Source organism: Leptonychotes weddellii, chromosome 3 (genome assembly GCF_054177405.1).
Source record: "Leptonychotes weddellii isolate Sample4059 chromosome 3, ASM5417740v2, whole genome shotgun sequence".
Lineage (NCBI taxonomy): Eukaryota > Metazoa > Chordata > Mammalia > Carnivora > Phocidae > Leptonychotes > Leptonychotes weddellii.
Window position 1 is genome coordinate 27909355 of NC_138371.1, and position 25751 is coordinate 27935105.

Consider the following 25751-nt stretch of genomic DNA (forward strand, 5'->3'; position numbering starts at 1 on the left):
TGTAAATTAATTGCCTTCATTTTACTAGTGAATGCTTTTTTTTTTCTTTCCTTTTTGGATATCTCAACTGGGTATTCCATATTCCATATTTCTTCAAAGTCAAAGCTGATCTCTTGCCGTATGGAGAGGCACCTTTGGCGGTTGTGTTAACTCTTATAATAGGACACCAGAGTGCCATTTAATACACCAAACGAGTACTATTTAGCAACCTTACAACAGAGTCCCTTACAAACCTGGGAAATTCGACTCAGCACCTGTACTATTGTTTTAGGATTCCTCCCCAAAGGACACATTTTCTCCATGTAATGAAAAATACCTTGAGGGCGCCTGGGTGGCTCAGTCGTTAAGCGTCTGCCTTCGGCTCAGGTCATGATCCCAGGGTCCTGGGATCGAGCCCCACTCCCTGGGAAGCCTGCTTCTCCCTCTCCCACTCCCCCTGCTTGTGTTCCCTCTCTCACTCTCTCTCTCTGTCAAATAAATAAATAAAATCTTAAAAAAAAAAGAAAAGAAAAGAAAAGAAAAATACCTTGAAAAGCGAGAGCGCTTTCAGATTTTGCAGAACTGTACTGAGGGGATATGCAACAAATGGCTGTTGAGAATCTTACCACTGGAGTTAAAATTTTGCTCCTGCATTTTATGGCAGGAAGTAAAAGCCTGGCAGAGAGACGGGAGAATACTGTCCGTCAAGTGTCTGTCAAATTATCCACTGAAAAGGTCATTCCAATGACAATTATTGTGCTAGCTGCTAGCATATTGGGAATTTTTGCCAGAGATTTTTTAAAACTCCACAGAACAGACCAAGAAACACTGAACAATCCCCACCCATGAAATCTAAAAGTCACTTTAGAATGCTAATAAGAAAACATAATATGAATTGCATATTTTAGAAATGTAAACTTGCTAAAGGGAAGAACTAATTGCAGGATGATTTCCTCTTACTCAGAGATAGCAATCTGAGACCCACAAAAAAGGAGGGTCACCATTCAAGAGGTTATCATACTAGTCTTTACATTTAATATGATGTATTACAAAACTAGATTTAAGAACTCAAAGAAAGGTTATCATGGTTCATACTAGATAGAGTAATGATTATTATAAATTAATAACTGCCAATGCTGAACTAAATCACAGTTTAGGGCTGATCTGTGCTATCCGTAACACTTTCTGGTTCCACAGACATGTTTTAAAGAACAATGACTCAGAAGCTCCTTTTGAGATGATTATTTCCTGTGTACTTTTGTTGACTTATGTATCTGTATCCTCTGAGGTTTCCTTTTGGTCAGTATGGCATCTGACAGGGCTGAGTGATGTAAAGGAATCCAGTAACATTTGATTTGCCAACAGAAGCCACTATCAAAGTCTGCAAAAATGCAACGAGTCTGCCACATCCATGAAGGTCTCTAGCACATGGACTGAGTTACACCCTTTCCAATACAATTCGGCTGTTTCCCCTCATTGTGCCTTTGTCTATTGCTTGTACACTTCCAAAACTCTTCCCAGACCTTTCCCCCAAATGAAGCCAGTTTGGTACATGAGGCTCCACCACTTGTTTCCACTTTCTTCAAGTGGCTTTTTACACCACATTGACATGAGAAAGACCCTCTACTACTTACATAAGACAGGGTAGCAGATGCTTAGTTTGGTGTCAGGAAGACCCCTTGTCCATTTGGTCAAACTCTAGCCATGTTCGTGGCAAGAACACAAACATTGTGAAATTTCCTCCTCTTTATTTTTCTGCATAATCTTAGTGAATTGTACTTGCTCCTTTGGGCTCAGTGACTCCACACGTTCTATTTCAATTAATCAATTGTGAAACCTTTCCTTCCAAGTCAAGAAATTCTCTCACCTGATATCAATAGTGTCCACTCAAGCACTTAAGCATTTGGTCTTGGTATTGAAATTCACATAGATTATTACTCCTCAGAAAGATGATCTTAGGAGTTAACTAATTTTGCTATTGGGGCTCTAAATGATTGTCAAAGAAAGGAGAGTTAAGAAAGATAGCAAGAGGGAGGGAAGAAAGGAGTACAGGGAGTACAGGAGATTGGAAGGAAAGAGAAAAAAAGGAAAGGGAGGTTTGAAAGAGAGAGCTAAAGCAGGAGAAAGGGAAAAGAGGGAGGGAGAGAGGGAGACTAAGCCAAAGAATCCCAACTCTGGTAGCGTACAATAGTACCACTGATTTGGGGGCAATGCCTATAACTCTTGTTCGATGTGCCAAATACGGTAGAGAAGATTTTGTTGGTGTTGAAGCTGCACAGGACTGTTTGTTTGAACACACTGAAATAAGACACCATGATGTCCTCCGATGTGGGGTGGAGCAAAGGTGGAAGTAATTCTTTCCCCTAATGATTAGTCCCTAATGATTAGCCTCCTTTATGTTGTCCCTGCCAGACTTAAGCTCAGTAGTTTCATGAGGCTCTGTTTATGGTACTATACCAATAAACCCATATCTAACTACATACGTGGGTAGAAAGGGGGATCACAGTCCAAATGACACATGCAATACAGAAATAACCCTTCTCTTTCTAACCACAACATCTGAGTCCTCATATAAGAGAAAGTCCCTCCTCTAAGTTCCAGGCCCATCCCATTTCCTGCTGCTGAATTAAATACTTCCCAGAAAAAGGACAACTCACATCCAATAACATCATCTTTTGGCTTGTACGTTACACATATTATTGCACAAATTAATAATATGTTAATGTTATTCATATTAAATACAGAAAGGGAACTTGTATTTCTCCAGAGGCCCTGGCTATGACTGATTTAAATTTAAAACTCCATGAAATCATCTTGCTACATCTTTTCTTGAGTGTTACCTGATTTTAATTCCATTCCATCCTCAACATGAAACATCAACAATTTCAGTGATAAAGTAGGAGCATTTTTACATCTGAACATATGAAAACTGTTTTAATTATTCTCAACTAACTAATGAACAAATTGAAAAATCTTGACTATTATTAATACAATTTAACAAAGATCTATTAATACTTGCCAAATAATACAAGTTGAGATCTTTTTAAAAAGAAATGTACCTTATTATTGTGTTAATTTGCCCACACACTGTAAAGATAATAAAATTTTCTCAGATCTTGAATTTTTTAAAAATAATTTTGATGTAGATGCTTTATAGATAATAAAAACATCTGAATATTTTCTCCAGGCATGCTGAATTAGCTCCACTAACTTACCAACTATATTTATTAGTTGAAGTTAATAGCAGATTCTGTCCTTCATTTTTACTTTCTTTGAAAAGAAATTTCTCCTCTCCCATATATCATTTCCCCCTCTATCCACAATACACACACACATTTTTGTATGTATTCTTTACCAAAACCTCAGCATGAAACTTCATGAGTTTCAATCCACAATACATATTCAGTTGGTCAGGACCACAGTACAGAGTTAGCAAATATATTTGCTCAAGATTTAAAGAATAGAAAAAAGAAATTATAAAAAAAAGATTTAAGAATAGCCATATTATTTTAGAATATAACTGAGTAGGAAAATTATTATATAATGTCTAAAAATCATCAACCCCAACCACCAGTTGGACGACCAAAACAACACTGTTCCAAAAACATTTCTCAGTATCAACATTTTTGGCTTCAAGTTACTGTACTATGAAAACTTGAGTACAACCTCCTGGAAAATACTCAAGCTGTCAATCAGGTGGAAAATGGAGGCAATTATCCAGATAATCTGAGCAAAAAAAAAAGACAAAAAACTCCCCAATTACGTGTATACCTTAGGTGAAGTATTTTTAGTTGTTCTAGATTCAGATAATTACATCCATTATCCTTTTAGACATATACAATTTGAAATTCTCTCAAGTACAAACAAACAAAAAGATAATCCCTATGGGGTATATTATGATTTATAAGACTGATTAATTTTCATTAGACACAATGACTAATTCCTTTTGAGATCTGTACTGATTTAAACCCTGAGTAAACACAGTCTTTTAATACTGAATTGTTATACATCATCTACAGACAATGATGTAGTTCTTTACCCATCTCAAAAGGTTTAATTAGAGAACTTCTTGTTTTGCCATACACCTAATTAAAATCTTTGAGTTTGACCTGAAAGACTGTGAGTGATAAAATGAGTTGGTATTGGTGGAAAATATAAGCCAGCACTTCATGATAGAGAAAAACAATTCGGGTGGCAACTCCCAAGATGGTGCCATGCCCCTGAACTGGTATGCTTACCATGGGGTGGATTTGGGGGTACTCTGCAGCTGCACTCCGAGCTGGCCATGGGTACATCCATTCCTGAGCCTCCCAGCTCAGTCTGTGAGTTGGAGAAAAGCGATTGAGCAGTTCCTCCAAGCAGCTGACAGGTATGGCATAAACAATCCTTTATCAGTAATACGTACTTAATTTTGCAAATGATTTATCTTCTACACATTAGAGTGGCTTCAAGCTTCTCTAATAACATCTCTCACATTCCTTGCCTACTACTAGTGTCCTAATATGCCCCTCAATTAATATCTTATTTGAAAAACAGTTCATAGCATCATAATTCAAACCAAGCAGAAATAAATAAATAATAAAATGTTCCTTTCTCCCTTGCACTATTAGGCTCAACTTCCAGAAGTTACTCTCTTATGACATTTCTATTCTTGACTCTTTTGGTGGCTAACTGCATATATACATTCCTGTGTGTGTGTGTGTGTGTGTGTGTATTCAGATGCAGCATCATTTGATTCCTTGCTCTGAAGGATGAGGCATTTTTCTCATTTGCGATTCCCTTCCTCTCTCCTCTAACCACTACTCTTCCCCTCTTACTGCCTTCCAATTTTTGCTTAAATGCTACTCTGTTCAATACTGACTCCTGTTCTCACCTGCAGACACTCCCATTCTCCAAAACTCATATCACTTTCTAACATACCACCGAAATAACTCATTTATTATGTTTATTGTCTATCTCCTTCCAGGAGTAAGTAAACTACATGAGAGCAGGAAGTTCTGTGGTTGTTCCCTGTTATATTCCCAGCAGCTTCAAAAATGCCTGGCATACAGATAGGTATTCAATAAGTATTTGTTGAATGAATCAAGTTTAGATTAACTGCCATTGTATTTTTTAAATACCTACACTTGCTTGACCCAGATGGTCCAGGCTGTACCTCTCACCACCCCACCATAGAAGACAAGGATATTAACATGAATACACATTCTATCTTCTGTGTCTTCCAAGGTGTTTTTTTGTTGTAATAGTTAGTTCAATCTCGGTGTTGTATTCTATTATATGCCTACACCATAACTTCTTTACCATTTTATTAATAGACACTTGAGTTGTTTTCCGTTAGGGACTAAGAGGAACAGGGATGCTATGTGGTCTCTTTTGGCAAACATCTACACTTTTTGCTGCTGAGAATTACCTACTTTTATTACTAAGACTGAAATGGCAAGTGATAGAAGATGTGGAAGTTCACCTCTAGTAGATACTACTGAACATTTTCCCCAAAATGTGAACTAATTTAACCTCCAGTTAGTAGTGATGAGGGTTCCAGTTACTCCACAGACTCACCAACACCTGGTGTTGTCTTTTTCATTTTAGTAATTTATGGATTAGTAGTAGTCTTGTGTTGAAAAAATAAATTTAAACCAACTTTTTATTTTGGACTCTAAATTTATAAAAATGTCACAAAGAGTGTCTAATTTTTCCTAGGCTAACATCTTACCTAACTATGGTGCATATGTCAAAATGAATGTTATTTATACAGGATTATTTACTAAGCTATAGGCTTCATTTGGGTTTCCCTAGTTTTCTCACTAATGTCCTTTTCTGTTTGAGAGTCAACCCAGAATACCACGTTGTATTTAGTCATCAAGTCTCTTCTGCTCTGGCAGTTTCTTAGTCTTTTTTTGTTGTTCATGACCTTGGCAATTGCAAAGAGGGCTGGTCAGATATTTTGTAGAGTGTCCTCAATTTGGGTTTGTTTAATGCTTTTCTCAAGATGAGCTTGGGGGAAGAACATCACTGAAGTGAAATGCTCTGCTCATCACATCATAGGGAATATATCAGCTGACTTCTCCCTGGTGATGGTAATCTTGATCAGTTGGTTCAGGTAGCACTGGCTAGATATCGCCACTGTACACATTACTTTTTTTTTTTTCCCCCATAACCTATACTTAGAAGTGAGTCACCAACCTCAGTTTATACTCAAGGAGGAAGGAGTATGTGTATATATTATTTGGAACTCTTCTGTAAGGAAGATTTGCTCCTCACCACCACCATTACCACCTTTATTTATTCAATCAATCATTTATTTTTATCAGTATGAACACATATATATTTACTTTCTATCTTGGGTTATAAACCAATACTACATTATTTTGTTGTCAATTTTGCAATGTGGTTTTAACATGTCTTCCATGAAGATGAAATTGAACTCTTTTTAATATATTTACTGCCCATACAAATATTTATTTTATATGAAATGCCTTGTTAAGAGTTCTATTTTTATCTTGAATTATCTGCTTTTCTCTTATTTCTAGGAGTTTTTCATATGCTTTGGTAATGGCCTTTTGTCAAATATATGTATTACAAATATCTTCTCAGAGTCTACATTTGTTTTCACTATTTTAATGGTATTTAGTGGACAGAATTCTTTAACATAATCCAATTTATCTACATTTTTCTATGGCTAGCTCTTTTTATGTCCTGTATTAAAAATAAGCCTAACCCTAAAGTAATGCATATATCCCCATGTTGTCTTCACAGTTTGTTTGTAGATCTAAATATAAAGAAATGGCAAAAACAGTCTGTCTTGTACTGATTTTCATATAAGGTGTGAGGTAGGGGTTAAGATTATTTTTTCTATATAAATATTGAATTGACTCAGCATCATCCCTTCCCCAGTGCACAGCAGCTGTCAAATCTGACATAAAACAAATGACTATTTTTGAGGGTCTGTTGCTAGAAATTTTCATTCTATGCCATTCATCTCTCCTTGTGCCCAAATCACACTGAATCAATTACTATAACTTTATAAATCTTGGTGTCTGGTAAGGTAGCTCCTTCCAAGTTTGTTGTTCTTCTCTAAGGTTGTCTTGTCAATTCTACTCTAGCATCATTTTTTGAGTTGTTCCTTCAATGCCTGGGGAGCAGTGGTTGCCCACTCGTATCTCTGTATGAAGTACTCAGTTGCTTAAGAGTAACAAGAAGCTTCAGTTGTTTTAAAGCATGTTCATTGACAGGTCTAATTTTAACAGGCATGAACAGGAAGGCAGGCAGTCAGGCTGTCCACCTCCACCCCAGCCCATCCCTCAATGCCAAAAGAAAAAGACTTAACTCTGGCAGCCTGAAATCTGAGTCACCTATTAATCTGATTCTATTTACTTTCCATCCCTCCTTCTTCCCATTTCCAGTGGTTTTATTAATCTATCCCCCTCCCTTTATTTTTACTCACAACTGTCATTTGTATGAAAGCTTGGGAAGGAGGAAACACAAAAGAAATTAATCTACTTTTTGGGAACTGAAAGCTGATGTGCTTTACTGCTTTACTCATGAAGATGGTGGAATTATAATCAGCAAGACAGGTATATTACATAAAGGCGGGTATTAGGTTTCAGTGCATGGTATATATAAATATCACCCATGCCATGTCTCAATTTAAAAAAAAAAAAGAATGAGAACTATTGTACTGAATTGTGAACACCTTGAGGAAAAAAAGCGTAATTTCTATTTGATTTCTATTTCCAATAGTAAGTTCTTTGTGAATCATATAATCAACTGTTAACTTTAAAGCATTTTTGATCTATACCAGCATCTTATTTGAAAAAAAAGAGTCAACTCAGAGACACATGGACTAGATATCTGTGCTGGCTGATCTCCATGTTGCTATCCAGAGCCACTTCCCAAGGCTTTTAAGCCCTGTTCTGGCCGCCCAGAGGCTGACTTTCATTCAGTAACTCAGTCCATCACACTGGCCAGTTTCCTCTTGCCGCCTATTGGATTTGGCCATTAGGAAGGACCAGCTGGAGATCAGAGGCTAGGAAGAAAGGGGTATTAGGATGTTTAACCCCTACTGTGTTCCCTCTATCTTTGAAAGTGGCAGCACTGGACAACCCTAGATCACAGGTTCTGATCCCCTAAAGACCTCTCTTCCACATCAGCAGCTCTCACCAGATTGCTAAGGATTTTCTCCCCTTGCCACTTTTGGGCTTGGGCTGGTAAGGGTTCTCCCAATCTTTTTAGGACTTGAGTGCCTCACTTTCATAAATAATTCCATTATTAAATTGTCTTCAAATACACCTTTGAGATGCCATCTGTTTCTTGTTGGCACCCTGACTGATACAGTGTTCTAGGTCAGCTGGATGAGTGAAACAACACTACAAATAAATTCTTCTTCCCTTGTGTAAAGGTATTGTCAAACATAAACAGCATACACTTACCAACTGTAAAAGAAAATTCTTATGAACAATATGCTGAATCAGGGTGAGGACATGAAAGTAAATACTTGAGTTAAGATAAAAAGAATCAAAGCAATTACCCTTCTACAAATCTCTAAAAACAAGCACAAAGGTATTATATGAAAACTCTGCAGCAATTATATTATTTTGATTAATGTCCCTGAGTATTATTTTAGCTTCAATAAATCATTTTACTGTTTATCTTCTAAGCCTAAAGAGAGGAAAAACAAATGTAATTTTATGGCTTAGGAGAAGGCATAAAGATGGCCAGAGTCTACATTTATGAAAAAGAGAGAACACGGTGTCATGGGTTGAATTGAAAGTGGGGAAAAGAGAGAACAAAAAACCAGACCAACATATTTAGATAAACACAAGGAGATTTTATAATTTTCTGCCAAATGATCAATAATAAAGTTAATGATAAAAATAATAGTGACTTACCACTTATTACATGGTGGGCACTATTCCAAGTGAGATATATATATATCTCACATACATATATATATTCATTTATATAAACGCTTTTGATGCTCGCAACAACTCTATTCTGTCATTACTGATATTACCCATTATCTATACACACACACCATATATACGTATATATATGTGTATATATGTATACAGAGGTGTATATATATGTATATATAATGGTTTATATACACACACATACACACACACACACAGAGGGAGAGAGAGAAAGAGAGATTTTATAGAAGAAACTGAGACATACTGAGGTTAAATAATTTTCCAAAGATCACCTAGTTTGTAAAGGGCAGAGTCATATCTGACCTATGCTTGTGCTCTTAATTTCTATACTATACTTTGGTAAATATATTTACATATTATATCATCTATATCCTTCCTCATCCCTTTTGGAATTAATGTGTTGCATACTTGTTCATTAATATACTGGAGAAAAAACAGTGAAATATATTCAGGTTACATTTTGCGTACTGAGAACCAATTTTTAAGAAGACATGAATTATAGACAAGAATTTTGCCTAACCTCACATAACTTTTCACCTTATAAAGACCGAACATTATCATATCAAATTTATGACAACTACCAAACAAATGCTAAACATTATTTTTAAAAATAGGGCAATAAGGCAGTCAAGGAAGTTCTTTTAAAGAAAACTAATTTTTGAGTAAGTTTTTGAAGAAGGTGATAATTGGTCTGAAAAGGAGAAAACACACAAAATTCATTCTCTAAACTTCTCTAAGGAAATCTGCCAAGACAGTCAAGATGCTCCTTCTCAATACAGTCTGCAATGTAGATGAATTCACATATAGGACAATCATATTTAGACAGTTTGGACACTCAAATGGAGAATGGTGGTTTGAGTAAGAATAGAGGGACTGAAAATAGAACTTTAACTTTCTGTATCACATAAATAAATCAGGCTGAGATATAGCCTATAGATTTGGAGAAGAAAAGGATCACCCTTAGGTGTCCAGTCAGTAATTTATATGGCACTCAGTGAAAAAGCAGCAAGGAGTGGGTCATTGACATCTACCTCCTGTCTAGGGCACAATTAATTCTTCTGAACAGTGCATTTACTGAACTCACCAGGGTAGAAGTCTGGTCTCCAACTTTACTATCTAGAATTAAAAGATTAGATTTGATTGCGGTGTCATTGGGAAGAAGGATGGATAGATGGATGGATGGATAAATATTCATCCATCAACCTACTAGGTCCTTGGAGACCTTCCTTGGGCAGCATAGGACACAGTTAGTGGTAATGGAAAGACCTGGCATCCTAGTTATTTCTGGTCACCTAATAGGAAATAAAACTAACAGTGCCCAAAATAGAAAATGAAAATTGCAGAATCATATATAGACCACAAACTTGAAGTTTTATTATTTCCAAAACCTCTCTGTCAAACAAAGACCCAAATAAAAGGCAATTAACCAAGCTTTGGGGAGACACTGCACATGACTAATGGCACACAGCGAAGCTTTTTGTGCACATCTAAATCTACTTATGTGGTAAGACCTTTTTCAACTATAAGATTCTGTAATTGTAAGCTCTGTGTTACTGTAACAAGAGTTGTAAATTATAAAAATGGAAACCTAACCAAGTTAAGAGATTCACCCAGTAATTTATTTTAAGTCAACTAGACTGCAAGCTACTTGGGAATGAGTTCATGGCTCATGCTATTTTATATTCCTCTGGTAGCCTAGCATAATACTTCTTCTCTATTGAGCCAGCAATAAATAATTATTGATTACCTGAAGTCAGTGACAGGCACACCACCATCTTCTGTAGCAATGACATCAGATAGACTGATTTCCATAACTACATTCTTAAGCCCAATCGTCGGAAAAGAGCAGATGTTAGCTGTGCAAAGGCTGAGTTCTCTGCCATGAGAGCAGTTAATTGTAACACCCAACTAAAGTCGTGAGGTCAAAGGACATTATTCCTGAACTGTGACTAAAATACAAAGTTTGCCTCATGCTTTCAGGTCTCTGGGGCAGAAAGTCTATTTGTTTTAAAAACATAAGGAGAGTTTAATTGATCATCACAATTCTGCAGAACCAGATGACACCAAGCCGTTCAGCTTGCTGCTATCCATGTCATTTTTCAGAAACAAATAGTGCAAAAAGATATGGAAATGCCATTCTTATCAATAGTTTCAAGAAACATGGACATTGAGGTAATGGCTTCTTTTAACTAATATTATCTTAAAACACCAACTACAAGAGCTATGATTTTAAATAGGTTGTGGGTAGGCAAGAAGCCTTTTAACTTATTTTCCTTGATCATGCCATATTCCACACACATGCATTAAGTAATCCTAGCCAAGCCTTCCAAATAAACAAAAAGAAAATAAGCAAGATGTACCACATAATTTCCTTTAATTTTACACAAAGGAAAAAAAAAGTCCCAAATTTCTTCCATCTGTAAAAGAATTTGAAGAGTTTAATAGAGTCTCATATTTACATAGAACAGTAATCAAGATTTTTTCTGGTATTTTTAGAGGGTTACCTGTATTTTCTGATAGCTATCAAGATTTTCCCATTAAGTCCATGAATAAACAGAATGGGCACCATTTTCTGTGTACCATAGGATAGATACATTGTTTCAATGATAAATTGACAGTCTGTGGTGGTGGTATCTGATAAACATTTTAAAAAGGGTAAACACAAGAGAGATAGCTTTCTTATGGCAATTGCTAAGCAATCCTTATCACCTTTCTTATGGCAATTGCTAAGCGGTCCCTATCACCTTGGGACGTGAGAATGACGAGATCAAGCTGTTTCAGTATTTCTTACTTTGATTTAGCCAAAGATCTTAGCAAAATTGCCAAATAGGTATAGCGCAAGGAACTAACCAAATATGTGTATACTGGGGCATAATTTATCATATAGCTTTATCAGATAAAGCAAATGAGAAAATCCTGAGCCAGTCATAAAAGCGTGTCCAACTCAGAGTGACTTGTCCTTAAGATGGATCTTCTGTAAATAATTAAATTAGTCCCCCAGATGGATAGAAGGGGGGGATCTTGTGTGTGGGCATGGGCATAAACACACACACACACACACATTCTAAAGGCTAAACCTTATATTTAAGTTGTTAGTATAAATGAGACTTTACCACATACTGAATTGTTAGCAAGATTCCTGAATTTCACACTGCAAAAGAAAATCAGCATGATTATTATAAATAATTTGCTTAGATGTGATTAGAAATTTATGAGAAATGTAATCTATGGTCACAAAGACTTATATATTTAAAAATCTGAGTCCTATTGTTAAGAATGGTTAATACAGATAATTAATTTGAAAGCATTTTGAAAAAGGCATGTGAAACCCTAGAAGGCTCTCAAAAGCAGAACCTCTATCCAGAGAATGGAGGACCATTCTGTCTGGTGCTATTTGGCTGTCCTAGAGAAGAGGGGTTATAAAAAAGGAAGATGGGGGTTGTAATGGTGGCTGGGAAAGGAGTAAGAAGAGACTATGGGTGTGGGTGTGGGGGTGTGTGTGTGTGTGTGTGTGTGTTGGAGGGTTGGGGGTGGTCTTCCCCTTCTTTTATTAAAAGAACAAACTGCAAATGATTTTATCAGTGGCCCAAGGAATTATAAAAAGTTGAATATGACAGTATGACTGAAAATATTTTCACCACTCAGGGAGTAGGCCTTTGCAAACATGGCCTCACTGGACTTACTATTAAAAGCAGTGTGCAAAAGAGGCCTGAAAACCCAGGGGTCTAATATCAAGCGAGCGGTAGGAAGGTGACCTTTCATTCCGTTTGTTTATGAGAGGATCTGCAGACTCTGTCTCAGTGTGGGTCCAGCATCGGCAAGAGGCCAAAGGGGAGACGGTGAACTCGGCGTTTTTTTGTTTTTTGCTTTTTCTGAGGTCATATAATCAACTTAGAAATTTATAGCTGGAAAAGAACAAGAGTGAAAGTTTGTTTTTTATATACTATCTTACATTTTTGGATGAATGGCTAAATGCAAATCCCCTTTAATATTTTTTTTCCATAGAGTACAACCACCTTAGCACCAATTTAAGTACTAAATTTAGCCATTGGATATAGCACACAAAATTGAAGGGACAAAGGAGAACTGAAGCAGGTAGTAATTAAGACAAAATACAAAGACAAACTCGACAGAAAAATGAAAATAGTAGTTCTGTTAGGCTGATGGTAATGTTTTTTCTTGTTTAACATTCTATAACTTAATAAATAATATCTCACTTAAAAGACATTTATAAGAATACAGAGTATTTGCAAGCAAATCTTACTGTTATTTTTATAAAATGTTATAAACTGGCTGCCTGTCTATGAAGTATGCCTGTATACACCATTCCTCTGCAGTTACTTATAAAAGGTAACGCCAAGTATGCTGGAAAGTTCTTATCTGAACTACTACTCACATCTGTACTTCACTAACACAAACAAAAATGACTCCTGTGTGGTAATTACCTTTTAACATTTGTTCAGGAGTTGCTTGTCTTTAGGTATTGATTTTATTTTTTCATTCAACCAAGTACCTCGGGCCCTTTCTGGAGTATCAAAACATTTTTAAAATATTCAATATATAATCTGATTCCCTCCACCCCCAGCAACTTTCACCTACTGTGAAAACAAACTAAAATAAAAACCAAAACATCAGGAAAAGAAGAATGATGCCAGAAATGGGTTAGAAACGCTGTGACCGCCTTCATCCTGATTTAGTCACTGTCGTTCCAGAAAGCATGCACACACTTTGTTGACTCTATGGCTGTGACTGATTGATGATGGCCTGGCAAGGTTACCATAGCTAATTACAACATCATTCATCTAAGCCTGCATGGGAAGAAAATACCAGCCTCGAAGGGAAGAAAAAAGTAAAGAAAGAAAAGCTATTCTATAGCTGTTAACTTTTGAATAATCAGCCCCAACAGGAAACAAATAAGATGAAACTCAATGACCAAATTATGACTTATGGATTCATCCAAGCAAATGACCTCAGTTGCCTGGTAATTTCAACTCTGGTTTCACAGCCCACAATGGAGAGCTTCCAGCAAAGAGGAACCCGCAACATGCTTGTGCGCTTTGTAGTCTGAATTCAAAGGCTCCGGCAGAAGCCCAGCCCAGCCCTGAGCTTTAGTTCTGCTATGTGTGTGGTGTGACTGTGTTTGTCTAGGGTCAGATGCCAATACTTAAACTCACATTATGGGCACAGCAGCTACTTACACACTGCAGCCTAATTAAAGGAATAAACTTCCCCCTTCTTTATTTTTTCCTGAAGATCAGTGCCATAAAGGGATTTGGTTTCCTTAAAAATTCAGACAAATGTTCCCATATGTTTCCCTTATGCAGTAAATTAGTCAAAATCAGATAGAAAACGGTCACAATTTCCAACACTAATCTATGGCTATGTAATTTTTTTTTTTTCCTGAGAACTACTGAAAATAAAGACAAGGGAACTCAGTGTTTTGAAAATAATTGTATTATAACAAACACACAATCATAATTTCCATTTCAGTTTTGAAGCACAAACACACAAGGAAACAATAAAGCATCTGAGGCACCTTTCAGCTTTCAAGTCTCAGAAACAAGAATCACTTTCAAATAGAAAGTGAGCTCATCTTCAAAGTTTAACACACAAGAGGAGAATAAAGCTAATGCTATTTCAACTCCAAACTTTAATCAGATTGCTTTATATCTGGGTAATATAGATCACAAGACTGGCAACAACCAAGTCCCAAATACGTTTTTTCCTGACACACTGTTTAAATTACATCCCTAAAATAATTATAACTAAAGAAAATATTTTCTCATGTAAGCTTGAACCCAAAATAGCAAGTTTCTGTCAAGAAGTACTGAAAAAAATTATCAAAAGATCCAAAATAAAACTACTAATTACCTGGGGCCATGGGACAGAAATTGGCAGGCACACGGAGTCAGATTCAAATTCAGCGTGGTACGAATGAAATTCTCCTAAAACAATCATAGCCCATTAGGGCAAGCAAGGGGTATTTTATAGATGAGAAAACTGTGGGGCAAGGAGACATGGTAATGACATATAACGAAATGACCCAGATGGTCTCAACTCAAATATTCACTTCTATGGAAATGACAAATGTGTCCTGATTTATTTTGTTTGGAAAGATGTGGTCCTGATACAGATTAAATGATTTACCTGGGCACACAGCTAAATCAAATACTGTAGGTCTGGGACCAGCTCCACACCACTGGTTCCCAAGGGACAAGGATGGGCCAAGCTTGGGCCAAGACCTCATGCCATCTTTTGCACAACAGTAGAAGGCCAGGTACCACAGATCTAAAGGCAGCACAGGAACCACTGACGAGAAGGCTAAAAGACCCTTACTCTTCTAAATGGCAAGCTAATTGTCCTAATTTGTCTGATGTACAGAAGGCGCTACGTGCAGATACTTGAAATGTCAAAAAGAGTACAACGGTATCTGCAATACAGAAAAAAAATCACCTCTGTATCCCATTAGCATATTGGTTTTGGTGCAGTTTTCCCCCAAACACATATATATGCATGCGTGCAGGTGTGTGCAGACCTACAAGGGATGAGGAGACAAAGTAAATTCTTCTTTTTTTTTTTTTTTTTAAATTTACAGAAAGATTTAAAGGAAATTTTCGCCATCTAATTTTCTGGTCTTTATTCCCTTATTAGCTTCTGACTTACAGCTATTCATAGTATCTATTTATTAATTTACACTCTATCTTGATTCCAAAATGATATGAGGTGGTATTTTATCACATATAGTATTAAAAGACATGGTAATTGAAATCTTCAATTAATCCCAAAAATGTCATGTAGTTGAAAGAGTGCTGTACTAGAAGCCAGAAGACACAGGGTCCAACTCTAGTTCTTTACCCAACCAGTTATTTGACATCAGAGCACACATTTGCTTATTTGTAAAATATTGTCAATTGTCTAGAGAACTGCTAATTATGAAATTCTATTCTATTTCCAGAACCAGCACTTTACAAAAGGTGTTGTCAGGGGCACTATGAATTCTTGAGGGGAAGTGGGTTTCTTCACTAAAGGACTTCTAAAAGGCATTAGGATTCTCTGTTGCCTACTCAACAGCCTTCTGTATTCCTTTCTTCCCTACTAGCATAACCCATCTTACCTGTACAAAGAGTGAACATGAATAAATTAGAAGAGCATCTAAAACTTAAATGCTCAATAAACGTCATTTGTTAATTAACTACAATCACATAGTTGTTGAAATCCCAAACCATGTTCAGAAGTACCACAGGGCTCCAAAGAAGACTTGGAAAAATCCTTGAACTGGGCGACTTTAAAGTTCAAGTGGACTCTGTGAATATGAGTCTTTGCTATTCTACCTGGCATTTGTTCTACAGCAAGTCTCTTCTTTTAAATAGATTTTTTAGGTTAGCAATCTCTAGGCTATACAGTAGGAAGCTGTGGCCAATTTCAGAAACAGAATCTTAAAGTGTTGGCCCAAACTAGCAAATCATTCTGCATCAGGACTTAGACATTTAGCATTACATTAGAAAATCCATTGGGGTGCGGGGTGGGGGCGCCTGGGTGGCTCAGTCAGTTAAGCATCTGACTTTGGCTCGGGTCATGTTCTCAGGATCCTGGGATCCAGCCCCTCATCAGGCTCCCTGCAGAGCGGGGAGTCTGCTTCTCCCTTTCCTTCTGCCCCTCCCCCAGCTCGTGCGCGCGCTCTCTCTCTCAAATAAACAAACACAATCTTTAAAAAAAAGAAAAAAGAAAAGAAAAAGAAAATCCGGGCGCCTGGGTGGCTCAGTTGATTAAGCGACTGCCTTCGGCTCAGGTCATGATCCTCGAGTCCCGGGATCGAGTCCCGCATCAGGCTCCCTGCTCAGCGGGGAGCCTGCTTCTCTCCCTCTGACCCTCCCCCCTCTCATGTGCTCTCTCATTCTCTCTCTCTCAAATAAATAAATAAAATCTTTAAAAAAAAAAAAAGAAAAAGAAAATCCATTGGGAAAATAAATGGCAAGAAATAATTTAGATGAATGAGGTTGGAATTTTGTAGATGCCCAATTGATTTGAAACTCCTCCTATAAATAAAAATATATACCCCATTAGCTTATAGGGTATATGACTGAAATCTTTTAGGTAAGTAGAAGATTTCTCCAATTCATCTTTGTAACTCATCATTGCTGAATGAAGTATTAAGAAATTTATTTATTGTATACCTATTGTACCATCTTGAAGATGTGCACAAGGCTTTACAAACACAGTCATATTTGGGCTTGAATTTAAAAGGTGCATACAAATTCACCAAGTAGAAAAGAGGCAAAGGAAGGACCAAGGTGAAGAGGATAGTTACCTCTACAAGCACTGAGGCCTGAAAGACAGCAAATCTGGGGAACGGCAAGTGGTTCATGGTGCCTGCAGGTTAATGGAACTGTGGAAGAGTGGCCAGTGATAAAGGTGGGCAGAGAGGAAGTAGGTAGGTTGTGAAGAACCTGTAAATATGAACTTCTGGCATAATGTGGGCATAAGCATTTCATCTTGGAAGAAAAAGAAAAGGAGGGGCCGATCTCTGTATGCATATAGGGAATGTTGTTGGCTTTTAACAGAGTATCGTTAATTACCATCTTGTGTTGGACAATGATATAAAAATTATACTGAGGGGCGCCTGGGTGGCTCAGTTGGTTAAACGACTGCCTTCGGCTCAGGTCATGATCCTGGAGTCCCTGGATCGAGTCCCGCATCGGGCTCCCTGCTCGGCAGGGAGCCTGCTTCTGCCTCTGACCCTCCCCCCTCTCATGTGCTCTCTCTCTCTCATTCTCTCTGTCTCAAAAAAAAAAAAAAAAATTATACTGAATATTGGGCATATTTTTATTTCAGATATCAATACAATACAAATTTTTGGCGATTAATATGACCTAATCATAAAAATGTGTTGATTCCTATTATTTGTTAAATGGTATCTTGATAAGAGATACAAGCATGTGAGTTGGTAATGATTAAATTCCCCATCTTCTTGAATGGGGCTTAAGAATTTGACAATCTGTGAGAATAAGCCCTGTGTCTGCTGCACCAGCTTATGCAAATGAGCCCCAGGAGAAGTAGGACCAGTTCCAATGGCCTCTGGGAGCTGAGTGGGGAGCTGAGCTGAAGAGCTGGGGCTCTGGTGCTTGGCATTTTATACGCACCCCACTCTGGTGAATCACTGGGACACAAATGCTACTCCCCCTCTAGCCACCCAGCCCCCTTCATCAAGCAGCATCTCAGGGTAGGCTTGACAGCACGACCAGGTCACATTCCCCCCAGCAGCCATGAGCATTGCCTCCTCGGCCAGGCATCTCCCTCCATCCTGAGGCGACACCTGCACCATCTGCGACCACACCCTGACCCGAGGGCAACAAAAGGAAAGGAAAACGGAGCAGGCAGACACCGAAGCAGGCTGGGTTGTGCCCTTCTCTAGTTTCTCTGCGAAACTTGATAAATGTTTTCCCGTCTTTGCTTTCAAAGTTCCAGGAACGAAAAGTGCTCAATCTGCTGGACCCATGAGGGAGGATAAGGGCTGATTTTTTTTCATCATTCATCCCTGCCCAGATTCCTCCTGCTCATTCCGAGGAACCATCTGCATCGGTCTGCTAATGAGTTTGGACATGGCTCTCCGCGCACTACGAAGCCACTGGAGGTTGTTACGCAGGGAGTTATATAATCAGATTTGTGATTTAGAAAGGCAGCTCCGGCAGAAGCTGGGATTGGAGACAGCAGGCCCTGGGAAGAAAGAGGTCAGCTTGAAGCCTCCGCGACTGAGTGATGAGCAAGCTCTGTCCTGCTGTAAGGGTGGGGTGCATGCAGGCGGAAGGAAGTGAGGCTGGCCGGCAGGAGAGGGGAAGAAGGGCAGGTGAGGCCGGGGCTTCAGAGCCCGTGGCTGGAAGGCAACACTGACCACCCAGTGAGGAAGGTTAGCTAATCTCATCGTCTCATCCACACTACTACGTGGAATGGATCTGAAGCCAGGGAGGTAAGCACTTTCAGGGTTTAGATACCTATTCACAAAGTACACCCCAGAAAAAGCGTATCAATGTGTTCTTTTACTACTAGCATATGAGAGGGAGCACAGGAAAGTGGTTCCTGACACTGGAGCCAGAAAGGGTTCAAATCCGGGCTTTGCCATCTACTCGCTATGTGATTTGGGATAAATTACTTCAATACTATGTGCCTGTGTCCTCACCTCTTAAATGAGGGGAGTAACAGAACCCAGCTAAGTATCGTGAGGCTTAGATGAGTTGTCATGGGAAGTCTGGGTGGCTCAGCCAGTTCAGTGTCTGCCTCCGGCTCAGGTCATGATCCCAGGGTCCTGGGACGGAGTCCCGCATGGGGCTCCCTGCTCCGCGGGGAGTCTGCTTCTCCCTCTGCCCCTCCCCCCACTCATGCACCCGTGCTCTTTCTCTGTCTGAAATAAAAAAAAATCTTTAAAAAAAATCCTTAAAAAAAATGAGCTGTCATAAGCAAAGGATTTAGAACACTTGGGGCACTGTTCTGAGCTCAGTGCCTGGCATATAGTCCCCACTTAATAAAGATTCTCCCTCTCTCTCACCAAAAATTAGTACTAAAGAAGTAGAAAATTCAAAGAAAAAGAACCTCAGCTTACTGTTCTTCCTGATTTCAACATTATATTGCTCAGACAGTTCAACAAAAGAAGCTGAGAAAGCTTAAGAAAAACTTTTTTTTTTTTTTTTCCCCTGAGAAAGCTCCTAAGAGAAGACAGAAACAAATTCCCCAGCACAGGGTACTCTAAGGTTCAGCCGTTTGAAGACCACACAGTGCTTGCTTATAAATAGAATATTAAAACAAGCAAGAGCAATTTTCTCCTTTCGTCTTCCCTTATTGCCTAATTTCCCTCCCATACCATTTGCATAATGGATAAAAAGGCAACCATTAAGCAAATGAATGATAGGGCGGTGAGGCTGCTGAAACCACAAACCTCTGCTGTGGATGGAGCGAAGCTGCCACAGAGCCCTGGGTTGTCCCCATTCCAGCACACCACGTCACTAGCTGGGTTTCCAAAGGATAGAGGAGCATCATGAAGATTAGAGGTCATAAATTTCCACTTGGTTTATTATAAAAGGGGCACCACAGATGCTTTCCAGAAAATTAGTACCAAATACGGATATTCAGTACTGTGGTATGTAAAACACACTTTCCAGTAAACATTTTGTTTCAGATGGGAAAAACCAGTACTCCGCAGGACTTCTATGATTTTAAGCATATACTTTGCTTTGCAAGGGGAAGATTCCCCTTGCAGAGTAGTAAAAGCCTCTGTTCTTCTACCTGGAGAATTAACCTATATAACAGGTGCTCAGAGCAGTCTCAAAACATATGCAAACATTCAACAGGAATGAAAATTTGTTTTTAAGTATCAAAATGTTAGTGGCTTTTTCAAAAGCTTCATGCTGTTAAACTGACCTAAATTTATCTCTAAGAGGCATCACCGAAAACTGACATTGCTCTTGGAGATGTAAATTCACTGAAACTTTAGAAGAATGTTTATTTTTCTCCCAATGCCTTCAAAACAAAAATGAAGAATTCTGAACAAAATTACTGGGTAGATGGTTCTTGCTGGAATAAATCAGTAGGATAGAATTAAGAGACTAACTTCAAGATGTTTTCCCCAAAGTCTGAGGTACATAGTTTGAGGAGAAAAAGGTGGCTGACACAGAAAGTGACCTCTATTCCTAGTCTGAATTCCTTGATAACCGTTAGCTTTTGCCAGATGACCCTTTTCAGAGACATTTTTCAAGTGACACTCATAGGCTACAGATGAACCCCATCACTTACAGACCAGCCTGTCCCATAGGATCCTGCAGGAGCAAGCAATTCAGATCCACCCACCATTCAAGAAAAAACCATATCCCCTTGTCTGAGCATCCACAGCTACAAAGAGCTATGTAAAAATAATTTAAAGAAAAGACAAACCAGATTTTTAAAGAAAGACACTAAGAGGATAAGTCATATAGTAGAAGCAACTCATAATCAGCAAGATGATGCATTTCAACCAAGTGAAGAACATACCAGTGAAAATACACATACCTAATTTCAGAGCAGAAGGGGTTACTTCAATTTCCCCACCAATTGGTTTAAATGCAGCCAACTGGGCAGCCACTTCCGTCTCAAAGGCATCTGGGCTCTGCCGACCTGCAGGGTTTCCACTGGGGCTCTCAATCTTGTGGAGTGGTTCTTGTTCATCAAACACAGCAATCAGCTACAAACAAATCCAACAACACTAATTACTTTGAATGGCATGCATATCACACAACACTGTATCTAGCTGATTGTGATCTTTCTTTGATTTTAAGGAAAATGGCCTCTGAAAACTTGTAACTTGGATGTTACTGTACCACAACTCTCAATGCAATATTATGTCTGTAAGGACTGTGGCAGGATTTCCTTAATGGTTTATCTATTCTTGAAATAAAGAACCTATTTTGTCTAACTCTCTTGAAGGAAGGAAATGGCTGCCCCTTCCCACGTCACCTTTTCCAATATGCCGAAAAGGACTTCAGTATTTTTTTAAGAGGTTTCCAGAAATAAAAGGTGAATATGCAAAAGCTGAACAACAGATCTACAGGGTAAAAGAGGCCATTCCAGTCTCAGAGAGCTAAGATATTATAAAATCCACAATTACAGCTGTCCTTTTACACACAACCACAACAAATATATGTGCATATTTCCATACAATGTGTTCACTTTGTAAGCACAGATATCCCCTTTTTATACATCCCTTTAATTTTGTTCTCTTCATTCATGATGCTATGTTGACTGGTTTAAGTCCAATGAACGTCAAGTCCAATGAAACTACACATGAGCACTTTTAACCAAATTATTCCCATCTTCATCTCAATTTTGTTTCGTATGAGAACTGTTTCTTGTCCTTAATATAAAAACATTTAATTGTCCATTTCCAAGTCATTTTTCATAAAGGGCAAGATATAATAAAATACTCATTGCACAAACATTGCTGTATGAACAGCGAGGACAGTCCTGATGAAACTGTGTTTTTGGCCGGCAGACAGCACCACCATAGAGCGACTTCGCATGCTGCTCATCAGGTGATGTGGAAAAGTCCAAGTGTGTGTGTGGTAGGCAGTGCGGGGATGCGACTGTCAACCCAACAAAGGAGAGTGTGCGTAAATCTGAAACCTGCTAGGAAATCTTTAGATATTTTTCATTCATTAAATAAAACAAACCTACTTATGATTCAAACATTTATTCAGGAAAGGCACTCAAAGGCCCATTCATAGGGGAATCTTGTTAGCAATAGTATTAATAACACAAATGCAGGAGTAATCAATCAAAACATCATAAATTCCAAGTTCAGTCTTTCAAAAGAAATGAATACAATTAGGGATATGCAAATTGACTATTCAAAAATAATTTTCATAATTGACTACTCATTTCCAGTACGGAGACTTCTTTAATTGGAAAATCCAACAATCCTCTTACCACAGGAAAGAAATGCTACTCCCAAGGCATTATTTTTAATTCTTGAAATTGAGCACATACATTTTCTATTTTTAATTGGCAGCACTGATGAATTGATTTGAGAGAAGACTTAAATAGATTAATAATGAAAGATTATTCTAGTATAAAAATAATCAGTAGATCTGTATCTTTCTAATCATCTGGTCAGAGTGAAGAGCTTAACACTTTAAATCTTGAAAGGAAAATAAAATCAATTTTTAAAATGTGCTGGAAGTGTTATTTTCATCACTATTTTTGTGACATAATTATAATTTCAGTTTTGCATATTGGTAAATTCTAACACATCTTAGTAACATTTATTTTAATTGCCAATCGGCGAGGCAAAGTGGCTTATTATACTGGTTCTACAAACACTTTTGTGTAAGTTAAGACTAGTACCTTACTTTTCCTCTTGCTACATCCTGCTAATATATGTACTGTATATTTGCCTTATTGCCTTAAATACTGGGGAAAAGAGAAAAAAAAACAGAATAGCAATCTAAGCATAATACAGAATGTTAAAACTGAAAACTCGTAAGTCATTACCTATGTTTGTTATATAAACCTTCCTCCTTAAGATACTTTACTGTTTTCCATACCTTCATATCCATACAGTTTATAGCATATGTTATAACAATGGTACACCTATTTATCAAATGAGAGAACACAACAGTTCAGAGATTTTGTTTCCCAAAGGGATATACTAAACAGTAATTGGTACGAGAATCTAGTCTTTTTAAATTTCCCACCCAGGGTTTCAGACCACAGTGTGACTGTTTTCCAAAATGAAAACTGTAAAAAGAGAGGCTATGTTGTCAAATATACATGGTTTTTCCATTAGGATGTTATGTCCTAATGAATACGGTAGACACAGAAAAGGCATTATATGACTCTTCACAAAGATGATGATAAGATGAACTGGAGCAGCCCCAAATCTCACGGTCTCCCACTCCCATAACTGACAGGAATTGTCACCCGAGAGTCTACTCTGGATGTGCAGATGAATGAATGAACGAACGAATGGGTCTCTATTCCTGGAAAGAAGAGGTTCAGTTCCTGAATCTGTGGTGCCCAAACGGAGTCGCTGGGTCCATCGGTGCTGGCTGCTGAGTGACTCACCATGGGCTTTTCATCTCAACGCCTACAACATGCACAGAACTTAGACTCGCTTCAACATCAACAATTTATTTAAACTGTATACATTGCAGGTGCTTATTAGCTAGATTACTTGACTCATGAGAACATCTACATTCCTGGGTAACAGAGTTCCCAGCATCAGAGATGCATTAATTAACATAAACCACTGTTCTAGTCCCTCAATAGAAGGCATGCTGATTTCCAAAGCGTCCAGTGCAGGCAAATGGCCTCTCCTCCCTGACCTTAAACCCATTACAAATTACCTTTCCCACAGAGATGAGATGGACATGAAAGAAGGAATTCTATTGAAAGTTTTCTGTTGTTAAGGTTTCACCTAGACTAAACTTCTAAGGCATACGGAAGATTTTTCACTGACATGGTAGGGCCCATACTAACCTAAATGCTACGCAAAATGCAAACAAGCAATATTTCATTTGGATGCCTTCCTCCTCTGCTGCTTTATCCATCTTCTGGTGACCTTTCTGTTCTCCTTCCATAGTGTCGGTATTCTCACATCACCCAGCACAACACCGACATTTCCCAAAGACCCCATAATTCAAAATCTTTTCACACAGCCATTATTCCCAATCAAAACTTCTGTCCGCACAGATCTCTGTCAGTATGTAGGCATCTTATCCCCAGAGAGACACAGGAAGGTTAGTCCACAAATACGCTATTCATTCTCCCACTCAAAACAAAAAGAGAAACAAACAACCTTCTCAGGACCCCTACAGATACTATACCCATTTCCCAACTTTCCTTGAAAGCAAAATCTGAAAGAGCTGTCCACAGAGTAATTTCTAGTCTCTCTCCTCCCATTCTTTGCTGAGACCACACCAGTCAGGCTCTCACCCCTCCACTCCATAGAAACTGTTCTTATCAAGGTCAAAAACAATCTTCAGGTAGCTAAATCCCAAGCCACTTTTCTGGCTTGATTTAAGGACACAGTCGATCACTACCCTCTTCCTTAAATTATTTTCTTCACTTGCCTTCCCGGACATCTTCAACTCTCCGGGCCCTCCCTTAAATTTCCTTCTACTTGTCCTCCTTGTCTCTAAAAATGTGAAATATGTCTAAATTTTTTTTGGACACCTCATTTGTCTCATGGCATACATGGAAGTATATGCTGATAACTTCCAAACTTAAATCTTCAACCCAGAGCTGCTTCTTGAACTCCAAGATCATATGGTCCACTGTCTAAAGTAACATGTCAAAAACTGAAAAACTGACCTTCCAAAGCTCTTTCCATAATCTTTTTACATCCCAATTAACGGCACCCCATTCTTCCAATTGCTCAGGCTAAAAACCTCGTATTAATCCTTGATGCCTTTTTCCTTCCCTTCCTCCCTCTCTCATCCACCCCCCACATAAGCAATTTGTCAACCAATCTCAAAATATAGTCAGAGTTTAACTGCTTCTCACCCCTCCACTCTCACCACTTTGGACCCCACTCCCAGTCTCTCCTGTGGATTATGGCAACAATTTCCTGTCTGGTCTCATTGTTTCTACCCATGCTCCCTTTCAATCCGTTCTCAACACAGCAGCCGGACTGACCCTACTAAAACACAAGGCAGGTCATGTCTCTCCTCTGATCAGTTGCCTTCCCATGTCACTTATAGTGAAGCTCAAGTCCTTGCAATGGACTATCTGGTCATGGGCTCCCTGTGAAATTTCTGACCTCGTGTTCTGCGTGCATTCTCCCCTGTTCTCCGGATTCTATCCAGCTATGATTTCTTCTTCTTTGTTCTTGACTCAGTGTCTTTGCATTTGCTGTCCCCTCTGTCCCTTCAGTCCCTGATGCAGTCTTCCCCGAGACACGTACATGACTTGTTTCTCTATCTTTCCCAACTTTACTCAAACACCACACATCTGTGTTGCAACATCACTACCAGTTCCTACCTTCTCTTCCTTTTTCTTTGTAGCATTTATCACCCTATCAATGTTTCATCTTTTCTTGTTTGTCTTAGCTATTGTTGGTCTTCTCACAGTACTAGAATATAAGCTCCAAGAAAACAGTGATTTTTGTCTTTTTTACTGTATTCTCATCACCTAGAACAGTGCATATACATAGTAGGCCCTGAACATATATTTGTTGGAATGAGTAAAATGAGGCAAGAACAGATACTAACACCTAAGATAGCAGATAAAAGATACCTGGATTTTTTCATGTGTTTTCAGAATAAACATTCAAATTATTATTATTTTTTTTAGAAATGAATGAGTATAAACAACCAATAC

General features: G+C 38.3%; 1 protein-coding gene across 3 annotated transcripts in view; it reads right to left on the minus strand.

The window, feature by feature from the left end:
* Positions 1-25751, minus strand: part of PARD3B (par-3 family cell polarity regulator beta) — a 985082-nt gene that overhangs the window by 569968 nt on the left and 389363 nt on the right. For 2 of the 3 annotated variants that reach the window (XM_081813815.1, XM_081813816.1), the window contains exon 3: positions 20946-21117. In XM_081813815.1, the coding sequence (XP_081669941.1) occupies positions 20946-21117 (172 nt within the window). Of the gene's footprint in view, positions 1-12667; positions 12818-20945; positions 21118-25751 lie in introns of all 3 variants that reach the window. The other variant, XM_081813818.1, reaches the window with a different exon arrangement.